The sequence below is a fragment of the Monodelphis domestica genome, chromosome 4 (assembly GCF_027887165.1).
Source record: "Monodelphis domestica isolate mMonDom1 chromosome 4, mMonDom1.pri, whole genome shotgun sequence".
Classification (NCBI taxonomy): Eukaryota; Metazoa; Chordata; class Mammalia; order Didelphimorphia; family Didelphidae; genus Monodelphis; species Monodelphis domestica.
This window is the reverse complement of record NC_077230.1, coordinates 3,483,305-3,497,858: the sequence shown is the minus strand read 5'-3', so window position 1 is coordinate 3,497,858 and position 14,554 is coordinate 3,483,305. Positions and strand designations below refer to the sequence as shown.

Here is a 14,554-nt window from a genome sequence, read left to right as displayed (position 1 = left end):
ATTTAGGACAGAAAGGAAAAGCTATCAGTAAATTAGAGGAACAGCATAATCTGCCTGTCAGATCTATGGAGAAGGGAAGAATTTATGACCAAACAGATAGAGAAAGAACATCCCCAGATTAAAATGAATTCTCTGGAGTATATTCACAAGTTTTGGTCCCAACAAGACCAATGTAAACAAGATCAGAAGGGAAACATCAAAGTGAGGGCATTTTTTAATCATAAATTTCTTTGAAAAATGTTTCATTTCTCAACTATGGAAAGAACGAAGTCAAATTTATAAGAATACAAGCATTTCCCCAATTGGCACATGGTCAAAGCTATCAATAATCACATAAAACCATTCCAGATTCCTCTTGCTTAGAGAAATGCAAATGAAAACAACTGAGGTACCATCTCGCATCGGTCAGATTGCCAATATGACAGTAAAGTGATGAATGTGTTGGTTTAATATGATTATTCTCTTAGCAAAATGAACAGCATGGAAATACAATTTGCATGATAATACCTGCATGACCTGGATTGAATGACTCGCCAGCTCTGGGAAGGGGGAGACAATGGAAGGAGGGAGACCATTTGGATCACATAATTGAAAAACTCATGAGGAAATTTGTCACTACATGTAATTGATAAATAAAATAGAAAAAAAGCAGACTGTGGGTAGGTTATAAAAGATACAAAGCCAAAGAGATTTTCTATTTAATCCTGGAGGTAACAGAGAGCTCCTGGAGTTTATGGAAGAGAGGAACAATAAAGTCACGACTGAGCTTTAGGAAGATCACTTTGATAGATGAATGGAGAAAAGCCTCAGAGGAGAGAAGTGGGTTGTCCATGAGAGCTGTGGTGAAGGCAGAATGGCAGTGCTTGCCAATGTGGGCCAATGAGAGAAAGGAAGTCATTGCAAATGACACCTGGATAGTGTGCCTGGGCGACAAGAATAACACCTTCAACAGTTAACAGGAAGTTTGGGAAGAGGGGAAAGATTAGAGGAAAAAGATAACGAGCTCAGTTTTGGTGTTTAAGATGTTTACTACACATTTGGTTTGACATGTTTACTTGGTAGTTGGAGATATGAGACTGGAGGTCAGGAGAGAAGTTAAGGCTGGATAAATCGAAAAGATTATTGATTCTAGAGTCAAAATATCTAGGTTCAAAATTGGCATTCTGATAGTTATTCCTTGTGTGACTTTAAGAAAGTCATTTAACTTCCCTGGCCCTCGGTTTCTTCAACTGTAAAATTTGGTGTTGGAGTGGAAGACTTTGTAGGGACCTTCTAATTGTAGGTATATGATCCTATGTCTAATTTCTGATCAATTAAAAATCCCAAAACATATGGTGAAGAGATTAATTTTATTATAATAACTTTATCAAACTGGAGGGGAGTGTGGTAAAAATGTGATTTAGTTTCAATTCATACCACCTCGATGTCCAAATTTTTCTTCACAAAAAAGAAGACAATGTCATAATAAAATTTAGATGTGCTTTTATAAAGTACTTAAAATCATGCCTCAACAGTAGTCTTATCCTGAAACTTCCTTCAGCAATTGGAGCTTCCTTGCCTTGGAACCTCCAGTTTTCTTTGTGTCCTCACCCTGAAATACTGCACCATCAGGAGAGCCTCTTTTTCCTTTGGCCTCCATTTTGTGGAGGAGCCCAGGTCATCCACTCTTCACTCCTCTTTGATTCTGCTCTTGACTTTCTAGACTTCAGAACCATGCTCCTCTGCCTCACTACTCTCCATCCCCCTCAACCGACTTTTTATTTTTCTTTATTAAAATATAAGCTCCTTTAGGGCGGGGGCAGTGCTGGTTTAAAAAAAAAAATTTATTCTCAGCATTTGGCACAGTGAGAGACAGATAGTACTTCTTATACTTGTTTTCTTCCTTCCTATAGCATTGGGAAAAGGTGGACAATTCTTAATCATTTGAAATATGGATTTATGGAAGACATTAGCTACATCATATTACATAACAACAAAGACTTCACAATTAAAAGCCCTGAAAAAGAAATCAGTTGGAGAAAGTTTTCATTTTATGCCCAGTAACTGTAGCTTATCACCCATGCTCTGTCCTGGGAACCGTCTTCCCCACTTTCTCTGTCTAAGCTCTCTTTTGGTGTCTTACCAGTTCTCATGAGACTCCTACCTCTATTTATCCAGCTGCTGATTTTCAGTAGCACATAAAAAACTGTCTGTTGGACATCTCAAGATGTTTTATCTCATTGGCATCTTTAACCAAAAGGTAAGGCTATCCTTCTTCCCAAGATGATTTTCTTGGTGGGCCATGAGGGCACAGTCATCTGCAAAGAGAGCTTCCAGGATGAGTCTCTCTGTTGTCTTTGTTTTTGCAGTCAGGCGGCGAAGGTCGAATAATGAGCCATCCAGTCGGTATCTGATGTAGACGCCCAGGTCTAGATCCATCACAGCATGTCGTAATACTTGGGTGAAAAATAGGTTGAAGAGTACCGGAGCGAGGACACAGTCTTGTTTCACGCCATTGGAGATGTTGAAGCGATCGGAAGTCTCTCCACCAGATAGGATTTCCCCTGTCATGTCGACATGAAAGAGCTGGATCAGTTTGATGAATTTTGCTGGGCAACCCAGCTTGCTAAGGTTCACCCACAATGCGTCCCCGTTCACTGTGTCCAACGCCTTTGTCAGGTCTATGAAGACAATGTAGAGACTCAGGTTCTGCTCAAGGCATTTTTCCTGCATTTGCCTCACCGTGAAGACCATGTCGATGGTGCTGCAATCTGGTCGGAAGCCACATTGTGATTCAGGCAGGTTCTGCTCTGAAACAGATGACAGGAGTATGTTGAGTATAACACGGGCGAGGATCTTTCCAGCAGTGGAGAGTAGTGAGATGCCTCTGTAGTTGTCACAGGCTGCTCGTGAGCCTTTGTTCTTGTATAGGGCTACGATGGAGGCATCTCTGAGTTCTGGGGGCATGACTTCCTCTTCCCATATGCTGGTCAGCCTGGAGTGCCTTTCCACTTAAGGCCTTGTACACCTTGGTTGGGATCCCATCTTTACCTGGTGCCTTGCCTGCACTCATTTGTTTAATGGCTTTTTGGACTTCCTCTATTGAAGGAGGGATGTCAAGTTGTTCAATGGTGCGGTTTTGGGGAATCTGGTCAAGGGTGTTTTGGTCAACTGAAGAGGGTCGGTTGAGAAGCTGACTGAAGTGTTCTTTCTACCTGTTGCTGATGCCTTTTTTATCTTTTATGAGAGTGTCACCCTCAGAGGATAGCAAGGGAGTGGTGGTGGGTTTTAATGGCCCATAGACAGTCTTGAGGGCACTGAAAAATTGTTTGTAGTTTTTCGTATCAGCAAAACACTGGATTTCTTCTGCCTTTTTTTCCCACCATCGGTCTTGCATCTTCCTGATCTCACGCTGCGCTGTGGCTTGGAGAGACTTGAATCTGTCCTTTTTAGGAGCAGAGTTTGGGTTATTTTGCCACTCCATAAAGGCTTTGTTCTTTTTGCTCAATAGGTCTTCAATAGCACTGTTGTTCTTGTCAAACCAGTCCTGGTGGTTGCATTGTTTGGGGCCTAGGACTGCCTTTGATGTTTCCTTCACTGCGTCTCTGAACTGGTTCCATTTCTCGGTTGAGCTTCCAGTGAGTGGTCCCTTGGCAGACAGCTTGTCGTCCAGGCAGGACTGGAACGTTTGCAAATAAGATGGATCTCTAAGACGACTCACGTTGTAAAATGTGCGAACTGTCTGGGCGTGTTTTGGATGGCGAGGTGCAATGTGCATTTGAAGAGTTGCTCTAACCAATCAGTGGTCTGTCCAGCATTCAGCTCCTCTCATGGCTCTGGTGATCTGTACATCCTGGATGTCTCACCAGCGTACAATGATGTAGTCAATGAGATGCCACTGTTTTGATCTTGGGTGCATCCACGTTGTTTTGTATTTGTTCGCCATTCTGAACACAGTGTTCGTGATGGTGAGTTCGCACTCTGAGCATTTGCTGAGTAGCAGTAGGTCGTTGTTCATTTTGCCCACGCCATGTTTGCCAAGCACTCCTTTCCATCTTTCATGGTCCTGGCCAACGTGGGCGTTGAAGTTTCCCAGTAGTATCAGCTTGTCATTGGTGGGCACTGAGTGCAGGAACGGCACTCAGGTCAGAGTAGAACTGCTCGATGGTCTCCTCTGGGCTGGTCAGTGTTGGGGCATATGCGCTGATGATTGTGGCGTACCGGTCTTTGCTGAGAGGCAAACAGATCTTCATGAGCCTCTCGCTGATGATCACAGGCAAGTCTAGCAGCTGTTTGAGCAAACTGGTCTTGATGGCCAGGCCAACACCGTGGATTCTGTCTTCATTTGAGGCTCTGCCTTTCCAGAAGAAGGTGTATCCAGTGGTGGGTTCACCGAGTGATCCCTCTTCTGGTAAGCGTGTTTCGCTTAAGGCTGTGATGTTGATGTTATATCACTCCAGTTCTTTACCGATTAGAGCTGTTCTTCTCTCAGGTCTTGGTGTATTCTCTCTGTCAAGTAATGTCCTGATGTTCCATGCTCCTAGTAGGAGTTTCTTTGTATTTTTTCTTTGATTTCGACCGCTTAAAGGGATGACCCACCAGCCGCGGTGTGCTGACCGGGTGTTTGTAGGGCAGGCAATGTTTGGGACACCTTTTCTAGTCCCCTCCCTTGATTAGGGTGAGCAGTGCTGTCCTAGAGAGGGCTGCTCAGTCGCCCAGGATGCTGCCGAATGTCCCTGCTGCCCACAGGGCCGAGTGACCACTGGTCCGTGGGCCGCCTACGTGCAGGATCGTGACTACAACTGCCAGTGGTCACCTCCACCTGTTGCGTCGCCACTCCAACATCACCGCAGGTCTTGAAGAGGGTGGACGGGGTTAGGATAGATGAGTGTGCACAAAGACACTTGTGTGTGAAGGAGATTTAAGTGGAAAAGCCGATGCATAGAGAGAGTCCCACTCGTTGGAAGCCTGGGTCCAGTGGCATGAAAGTCGTTACACCTGGAGACTTCCTCGGCTGCATTGGATGGCCGTGTTGTCTTTTGTGCTCCAACACGCCCTAAGCACTCCACAGTGCTTTGCTGTGTCGCCCTCTCAGCCGTTGAACCTTCTTATTGGTTTCTTCCGCCTGTTCCGCCGAAGCAGTCTTCACATGCTGGGTGAGCAAAGCCCTAGTTCACCAGGGGTCCACGATGACCCGATGGCTGCCCTCACAAGGTTTGGCCGGCCTGTAGAAGCCGTTGCCCGGGATGTGGCTGCTGCCACATGCTAGCAGCTACTGGGAGCCACAAGTAAGAGCTGGGTGTCAGGTGGGGGTCAGAGGCTGGAGAGCTGCCCTAGGAGGGCACGACAAGCCCTCCATGCAGACAGGACTATTGGGGAGAGAGGCACATTTTAGGCTGCTGGGGAAGCTGTAAATGAATGTGATTTTGGAAAGTGCTGCAGCTTCCGTAGCTCAAAGATCTGGGACCTCACTGGTGTGGGCGCTCCTTCCACCAAAGGCAGGGTAGCGCATCGAATATAAGGGCTTGAGAGTCGCAGCGCCTGAAAAGTTACCAAGGTTGGTCCCTGGACAAAAAGCATACGCTGTGATTCAAGAGCTTTTGCAGCTCAGCAGATCTTGGCAGGCGCTCTGTGGCCACTGACACAGAGAACAGAGGGTTGCTCTTCCTTCATCATGTGCGACACTGTACGATGGCTCCAAAACATTCTGGCTTTCTGGCCAAGCCGTCTCACTAACAGTAAGTACCACAGCCAGGAGAAATACTGGCATGAGAAGAAATGACTATCTACAACAAACATGTCTGCAGCATCATTGATCACACTACATGGAAACAAGGTATCTAATGAATAGGGGATGACAGTATAACTCGTGCTACATGAAGGTAGCAGAATAGTCATCAAAAACTGTAAGAAATAAGGGAAGAAGTCTGTGAAGTGGTATAGAAAGAAGACTAGAGTAACAGTATCCACGTGGACCATGACTATGTATAATAACGACAGCAAGAAAATCTGGATGAATACAAAGGAAAAAAGGAGACATGGAAACAGGCACGATGTTTTATTACTATCTTATTTTTAAAATTAATTTATTTAATCATTTTATTACTATCTTATTAAACTTAATATATATATATAAATTTAAAATAGTTGGAAACAAATGATAAAAAATAGAAGTTCATATACATGGTTTCATGTATAATATTAAAACCTTTTGTGTATTTAAATGCTCATTTTTGTTGATGCTTTAAATCTGCAAATTTTTATCCATCTGTCTTAGAAGCAATACTGTGTTTTGGTTCCAGGGCAGAAGAATGTTAAGGGACGTAACAATGGGACCTGCCCGGGTTTACAAAGCTGGGAAGTATTGGAAACCATATTCTCCTGTCTTTAGACCTGGCTCCCAATCCACTGAGCCTCATTCAACTTGAAAGAACCTTCCCTCAAAATGTCCTAAACCAAACATGAGGATTCTGCCTGCTCCGATGCAGCCTATGACTGAGCCTTGTGCTTATTCCTTGTTCTTTCCCTGACAGAAGACAAAGCATACTTCAAATCTAAAGTGTTTTCTTGAACATAGAGACTTAGAAAAGTTGGATAAATCCTTGCTGGATAAAAATATCAACAACCTTCCAATTCCTAAAATAAGCTAAGTCTATATTGAAGAAAAAATAAGTAATTCTTCTTTTAAACATAATTTTGATTTAACATATTTTTTTCTCTAAGTAAAACCCAGAATAATTGTCAGCTTTAAACTTGAAATTTGTGTTTCAGTCTACTTTTGGTGCATTTATTCTTTTATTCGACAATTCTTTCAAACATCATTCTTACTGATAATTTTTTATAGTATGATAATTTAATTTTGCTTCTGTAGATTGTGACATTAATACAAAAATTCCTTTTTTCAGTCCTTAAAAATAATCCAAATTCTAAAAAAATAGCCCCAAACACAGTAATCAGAAGTCTTGGATTTTTAATTACTTCTTCATCATGACAGTTTCCATAAATTTCTAATTAATGACCATTTTAATAAATAATAAATTAAAAGCTCAAGATTAATGAACAATAAACTAATTAATAACTATTACCTCAAGGTGCTTTTTTAATTTACTTGCACCTGGCCTCTTACCAAATCATAATGCAGACTACATTTAGTCTTGCTAATAATTTTATTCATTAACAAACTGTTTGTAATACCTTGTATATCTGGAATTTTCTGAGTTGTGCCAACGGCTTCCATTTTCCAGATGCATATTTGACCTTCTGTACAAATAGAAGTAAAATTTTGAAGAAAACTAAATTAATACATATTATCTAGTCTATCAATCAATCAAAAAGCATTTGATTGAGTGTCTTCTTTTTGCTGGGCGCTGTACTAGGGATATCAAGATGAAAACTAGTCCATTCCCTAAAAATATGACATGTAATTGGAGGGAGAGGACATATAGAAGATGAACCTATGAATACTATGAAGTGGGAGGAACAGCAAGTATGCCACAATGGCTGACCTGCTGAGTGCCTAGGAGGAGCCTGAAAAACCATGAAGAGAGCCAGACTCTGAGGTCACGGGGAGAGGGGTCTCTATGGAGGTGGGCGCTTGAAGGAAGCGGATTTGGATTGTATTTTAGGAGCATCTTCTTGGGCACTGGGTGGAAGGTGGGCTGGAGGGTAAGAGGTACAGAGAGGCCAAACAGAAGAGTAGTATTTCATGGCAAGGGGATGAGAACCCGACCTGGGGTAGTTACATGAGCAGAGGACACGTGGGAAATGTTGCAGAGAAAGAAGCAAGACTTGGCATGTGGTTGGACATGTGGTGAGTGATGAGGGAGCAGTTAAAGATGGCACCAGAGTGGTTTCCCCGGTGACTAGAGTGGCTACAGGAGGGGATTCAGAAGGGCGAGTTTTGTGATGGGGGGTGGGGGGAGATCATGATTCCTTTTGATACATGCCAAGTTTGAAGGGCCTGTAGGACATCTGATTCTAAGTACCTAATAAGCAGTTTATAATGCAGAACTGGAAGAAAAGAGAGTGACTGGGTTTATAGAGACTTATGCATTAATATATAATATATATTAATCTCTATATAATCTCTATTAATTTATTATTATTATTATATTATTTATTATTTATTTATTATTTATTATTATTATTATTATTATTATTAATCTCTATATAATAATATAGAGACTTAAGCATTAACTTAAACAAAAATGGAGTGAAACCTTTAATAGCAATGGAGAAATGACTTTTTTCTTCAATGTCAGTAAAATAATCTCAAAACCATTCTCTAAAATTGAATATATAGCTATACAAGATCTTACTTTGGAGGTAAATGAAAATACTTAGCCTTGCAAAAAAAGCCAATATCCTGGCTAAGTCATCTAAGCTCTGTCTGCCTCAGTACCCTTCTCTCCAAAATGGAGACAATAATAGTCCATACTTCCCAAGGTTGTTGAAGGCTCAAATGAGATACTTATACAAGACTTAGCATGGTTCCTGGCACATCGTAGGTATTTAATAAATACCTTTTTCTTCCCCTTCCTACCTTGTTTGGCTCAGTTTTTTTTTTATATTATTTCATTAAGATCCTTACATATTTCTTTATGTTCTTCATATTTTTAAATGAATCTTTGTTGCATTAATATGCCACAGCTTGTTTAACCATCCACCCATTGTTGGACACTTAGGCCACTTACATTTCTTCTTTTACAAAAAATGCTATTTTATAAACCTTTTTTTTTCTCTCTCTCTCATGGTGTATTTCCTGAGATTATTTGAGGAAAAGCGTGTGCTCATTTTTGTAACTTTACGAAAAAGTGATCAGACATTTTACTATGTCCTGCAGAGCAAAGAATATTTTCCAAAATGGTCAAATGGCTTTTCAATTCCATTCATACTATATTCCCAGAATGCCATCCATAAGTTTCATTACTTTTAATCATTTTTGCCAATATAATTGCTTTTCTTTTCTGAAAGGTATATCTTGGAATTTCTTTAATCTGTATCTTTTTAAGAATTATTAGTGAGACTGAGCATTTTTTCAAATAATTAACAGTTTGTATTAATTCATTTACTAATTAACTTAGAAATCTATTTTTAGAAAGATTTCATTTCAATGAATACTAAAGACCATGGGATCAGTTAAGCATTTATTTCTCCAATTTGTATAAGAACAAAAGAAACTTTAAACACATACCTTTATATATTTTTTCAGGATCTTCTTGGGTTGGTAATTTACTGATATCATAGATTACTTCACTATTGATAAAAACTGGTTTTTCTTTTTCAACATCATCTATTATAGTTTTTTCATCCTATAATATCACAGTAGATTTAGAATAAATTTTAAAAATGAATCTCTCCCAATAATTAAAATTTTTTCACACTAATGATTAGAATTATTTGTTGTAAGTAAAAATTATTTCATTTATACAAAAAGTTAAAGCTAATATTAGAATCCAAAACCAGGGTGGGGGGACAAACAAAACAAATTAGAAAATTTGAGATTGCAAATTTGTTGTACCTTAGCTGTCAGAGATATGTCTTCTGTATTTTGCTTCACCTGATGTACAGTAACTATATGTGGAAATAGATGGGTTTTCTTCTCTGCTTGTGTAGATTTGTTTGCTAAATAAACTACAGGGAAGATTAAAAATGGAGAAATATTATAATCTATTGGTCTGAGAAACAATGGAAATGTTAACCACAAATGAAAACTAAAACATATTGTAACCTAGGTTTCTAGCCAACACTAGATTTTCTTTTTTTTTAATTTTATAGTATTTTATTTGATCATTTCCATGCATTATTCATTAAAGACAAAGATCATTTTCTTTTCCTCCCCCCCCCGCCCCCCGCCCCCCCCCCCCCCCCCCCCCGTAGCCTATGCGTGATTTCACTGGGTATCACATGTAACACTAGATTTTCTTAAGAGATTCTCAATTGTTTGAGAGAATGCCAACAAGACAGTACATGATTGGATAAGGGGAAGAATTGGTGTAAAAAATTTGGAAAGGCCTTTTTTTTTCCTTCAAGAAACTTGTAGTTCTAGACTATTTGGTGGGAGAGACATGTGGCGTGAAAGACTTAAGAAGTGTCAGACATTCAGTGAAGCTGGCACCTCATCAATGGTCTCTTCTCTTTGGCAAGCTAGGAACTCATTTTCACTCTCTTCTAAAAAGCTCGTTTACTTTTGTATATTTTTTCTATTCTTTAAAAAAAACCCTTACCATCCGCCTGTATATTGTTTCTAAGACAGAAGAATGCTAAGGGCTAGGCAATGGCGGTTAAGTGACTTGCTCAGGGTCACAACTAGGAAGTATCCGAGTTCAAATTTGAACCCAGGATCTGGCTATCAATCCACGGAGCCACCCAGATACCCAACTTTTGTAATTTTCTAGTATATTTCAATCTGAATAATTCATCTGACTTCTGTCTGCTACCTGCTTAGATAAACTCTATTCCCAATTTGCATAATCAAACAAGCAAGGTTCAAGAAGGTTGGGCAAACTTAGAGCATTTAAGGAACAGAGGCCAGAAAAGTGGATCCCATCATCATTAAATATAAGGATACTGGCTAGTGGCCAAATGTTAAAAAATACTCATTGTCTAAAGCCCCAATTCTGGGAATAATGTCCAGGAGGTGGAGAAATAGGATAAATAAAAAAGAACATTCTCTGTTGCTAGTGAAGGGAGAAAGAAAATCTGATAAGGATGGTCAACCTATCAACAGGATTAACAACTTGGGTACAGGATTTTCTCATTTTCTTTTTGCTTTTACATATTTTGAGGATCTGGCCTTAAAGGTACCTTCTGGGACTCCTTTCAAATGGCTAATCTGGGTATGTTTCAGGAACTTGAAGTGTTAATTGTGTGTGTGTGTGTGTGTGTGTGTGTGTGTAAAATATCAAGTAAGTTTAAGCGCTGTCTTGTTTTGTGTTTTGGGAACTCCAAACTTACTTTTCTATGTCCTTATCAGCCAATATAAAGTGACATTTTTCTACAGAACTTTCCAAGTCCTTAGAAAGAAAAGTCTCTGCATGTCTATGTCTGACCAAGTTGGGGAGACAGATAAGAAAGAAGGGAATCTGTTCCTAGTCTACAGAAATGTGACTCAAGTACAACTTTTTGATGGTGAACTTACTCATTTTTCAATATAAATTCTGGAATATCTCCGTGAGTTTGGGAATATCACCATAGAATTTGTTTTAAGGAAAAAATAAGAAGAAAGCTCTATGAAAGTACATGAAAACCACACAGCCCTTTGGTCACTCTTTCCCCTGGAAAGAACTTGCTTCTTTTATGTATAAAAGCTGATCTCTCTGATCCTGTAAGCTAGTCTGTCTCATATGTGCATAAACTAAAAATTATTGCTCCTTGTCGCACCTCATAATAAAACATTTCTAATATCCCTGCAACTTTGCTGATGGCACATCCACCTTAAATGATCCCTAGTGAATACCCCACAGAGAAGGCTTCCTCCCTTCCTGTCAAGTGCTGGTTATGCCCAAGAACATCTTAAGGAGTGAATAGACCCATTTATTCAATCAGACAGCGAACAGAAATCAGAAAAGTTAGAGATTATAATACACGAGGAAATGCACAATCTCTTTGGCTAGGAGGAAGATGAGCTCCTATTTTACTCAAAGGGAAATTCTTCAGTGTCTCAGGACATGTTGCAGAGCTGCTTTCTCCTAAACATATCACTTACAAAATCCTTCTCTTTCTCCAGGTGTCTCTCCTCAAAGAAAACAATATTGCTCCTCTCCAGAGCTCTTGTACCCACTTCTCATCTAACACAGGCACAGAGAGTTATTGTCAGCATTCTTTTCAATAATGAGGTGATTTCTATAAACTTCTCCAGATGTGGCTGGAAAATGGGTCTCGGCATCATTTGGCAGTACAATGACACTAAGCACATCTTTCAAAACGATTCCACGTACTCTCCTTTTCCCTTTTATGGTCCCCTGGCTTGGCCGCATAGTTGACATAGAGTGAATGGTGTAAGGCAAACAGTGTGAAGAAAAACAGGAACAAAAGCCTCGAGGATACAGCAGAAGAATGGGGCGGGGGCATAATAAATACGTGAATATTGTTCCTACTTATGGTGAACACTTAATAAACATCTTAGACTCCTAGCAAAGGACCACAGACCTCCATCTTCTAGATTTCAAGTTGGTTGGGATATTATCATCACCTCTACTTAAATAACTTCTTTGCTGACAGCTTCATCTTGATTTACTATTACTCTGAATAGCTTGCAAGTCAGCAGAAGCTACACTGAAGGCAATTTGATGGTTTTTTCTCTGAAACTAAAATATTGACTTACCTCTACTTCAAAATATGGACGAGTGACAATTAATGGGTCTCTTTTGTAAAGAGGAACATCTAGGCATTAAGTATGGTAGTTAGGTTCCCACATCAGCACACACAAGCATACTTAACTCCCAATATACTCAATGTACCCATGGACAAACATATTGAGTTCCAACTTTGAGTGCCAGGCAAACACAGTTGCCCTACTGCCAAGGATCAGAGATTCTTCCTCTGAAACTCTGGCCCATTTTATTCATCGGCATTACTCCTTTAGTTTTAAGTCTTGATGGAGGTCCTAATCACTTGCCTCTAGAGGGTCAGAAAAAGGAGACAGAGATGAAGATGGAGATTATGGTTTAGGCAATTGGGGAGGAGCTCTTAGAAGCTGAAGCAGGGGCTGAGGTACAGAAGTAAGAACAACGTTGGTGGTGAAGATGGGACTCTGAGTTAGAAGTGAGATAATTTGAGGGCAAGGCTGAAGGCTACAAAGTACGGTTAGGCAGTGGGAACTTTAGGAGTAAATTAGAGCAAGATAAAGGCCTGAGTGAGTTGAAATTTAGGTCCATCTCAAAAAAGATATATTAATGCATCCCCCATACCAAGCACTGGGGGTACCTTAGAGGGTAAGAGCTAACTATGGGAGAGCCAAGACTTTTTGACAATAATTGCTTTTCTTCTTTGTTAAGATAGTTTATTTAAAAACTTAACATTTAACATCAATACTACCAACTAGACTTGTCTGAAAGTGTAAGATATGTTATGTACATTTAACTTGATTAACTACATTTCCTTTCATACCATCAGCCTCCATCCTTACTTAGTTGAGGGAAGATTTTGGGATAACTACAGTATAACCTGCTTATTATGGTTCTCCCTTCCCCTAGAATTTGTAACATAGAGATGTTACCAGAAATGCCCAGAATTCCCCTAATTCCTTTGTTTTTTTTCCTTTTGTTTGTTTGTTTACTTTGAAGAACTAGAAAAGAAATAACCAGGAAGAATTTTTAGTATTTATGTTGACTGGGAATTCTATTTGCTTGCCAAGATATGCCAGCACAGAGGAACACAGGGCATTAGAAAAGAGGAAAGTAGGCCTGGGGCTGAGGTGTTGTTGATTGCAATGGAGGCACTAGTGAAAACAAGAGGAATCAGCAGGTCAGGATCAGAAAAATCCTTAACCCCAGTCCTATAGCTAAGTTCATTCCATTCATAGTCACTGGAGCAGGGAAGTTATCTCTGTTCACCTATCCAGTTACTTCATTTCTCATTTGGTTTCTGAATCAGGTAGAGATGGAAGGCCTTTTATACAGTAAAGCAGTTGGCATTTGGAAGCTTTATTAATATTTTATTCTTGTCTCTGTGCTATTTGAGACTGTTATTTTAAAACCCCAACAACTCACATGATTATGACTATTTAGAGTGGACTTGAAAGAGAAGCCAAAACCTAACAAAGAGAGTTTTTCCTGGGGCAGACTATTTTGGCGAGCCAGTGAGTGAGAAAGTATGCTTTTTAAAATTAATAATAATCATAATCTTCTAGGGTATTGTGGTAGAGGTATGGAGAGAGAGAGAGAGAGAGAGAGAGAGAGAGAGAGAGAGAGAGAGAGAGAGAGAGAGAGGACTTGTAAGCAAGATGCAAGAACCAAGGCTGGGGACCTGGATGTCAATCAAGGAGAAGGTTCCAAATGGAATGTTCCCAGGAGTGGCAGTTGGGCATTTGTGGCCACAGAGAGAGAGAGAGAGAGAGGAGAAGCAGAAACTTGACTTTGACTTTGGCTCTCTGGCTCAGGCAGTTAAGCTGCCAGGAGAAACTGTGACAGAGAGGAGAAGAAGGAAAAACTTGATTGTTGAATTGGGTGGTCTCTCTTTGAGAGTTGAGCTGGCCAGGAGAAACCGAGAGACTTTGGACTTTGTTTTCTCTCTGGGGTTAAGCTGAGAGACCTTGCTGACTTTGTGAAGAAGAAAGAAAAATTTAAACAGCTGTTGTCTTCCATTTCTTTAACTGTCTTAGAGTCACAGTTTGCGACTGGACTACTTTCTCAAACCCTCAAATTCTCCCTCATTCTAGATTAGGGACATCTTCATACCTCTTACCTCAGTTTCCTATCCTGTTATCCCAATAAACCCCTTGACTTGAAAAAGGAAAAGAAAAGAGTATCTTTATAGTTTACTCAAGGGGGGAGGGAAGAAGCCAAAGGCTTCAAGAAGAACTGGGAGGTGAGGGAGGTAGGAAAGAGAGGGTGGGAGAAGGGAGGGAGTGAAG

The 14,554-nt window shown here is 40.1% G+C and overlaps 1 protein-coding gene across 7 annotated transcripts in view; it reads right to left on the bottom strand.

The window, feature by feature from the left end:
* Positions 1-14,554, bottom strand: part of LCA5L (lebercilin LCA5 like) — a 72,761-nt gene that overhangs the window by 9,619 nt on the left and 48,588 nt on the right. For 6 of the 7 annotated variants that reach the window (XM_007493080.3, XM_007493081.3, XM_007493078.3 and 3 more), the window contains 3 exons: positions 9,500-9,612; positions 9,173-9,290; positions 7,174-7,239 (listed from right to left, as the gene is read on the bottom strand). In XM_007493080.3, the coding sequence (XP_007493142.1) occupies positions 7,174-7,239; positions 9,173-9,290; positions 9,500-9,612 (297 nt within the window). Of the gene's footprint in view, positions 1-7,173; positions 7,240-9,172; positions 9,291-9,499; positions 9,613-14,554 lie in introns of those variants that run through there. The other variant, XR_008918270.1, reaches the window with a different exon arrangement.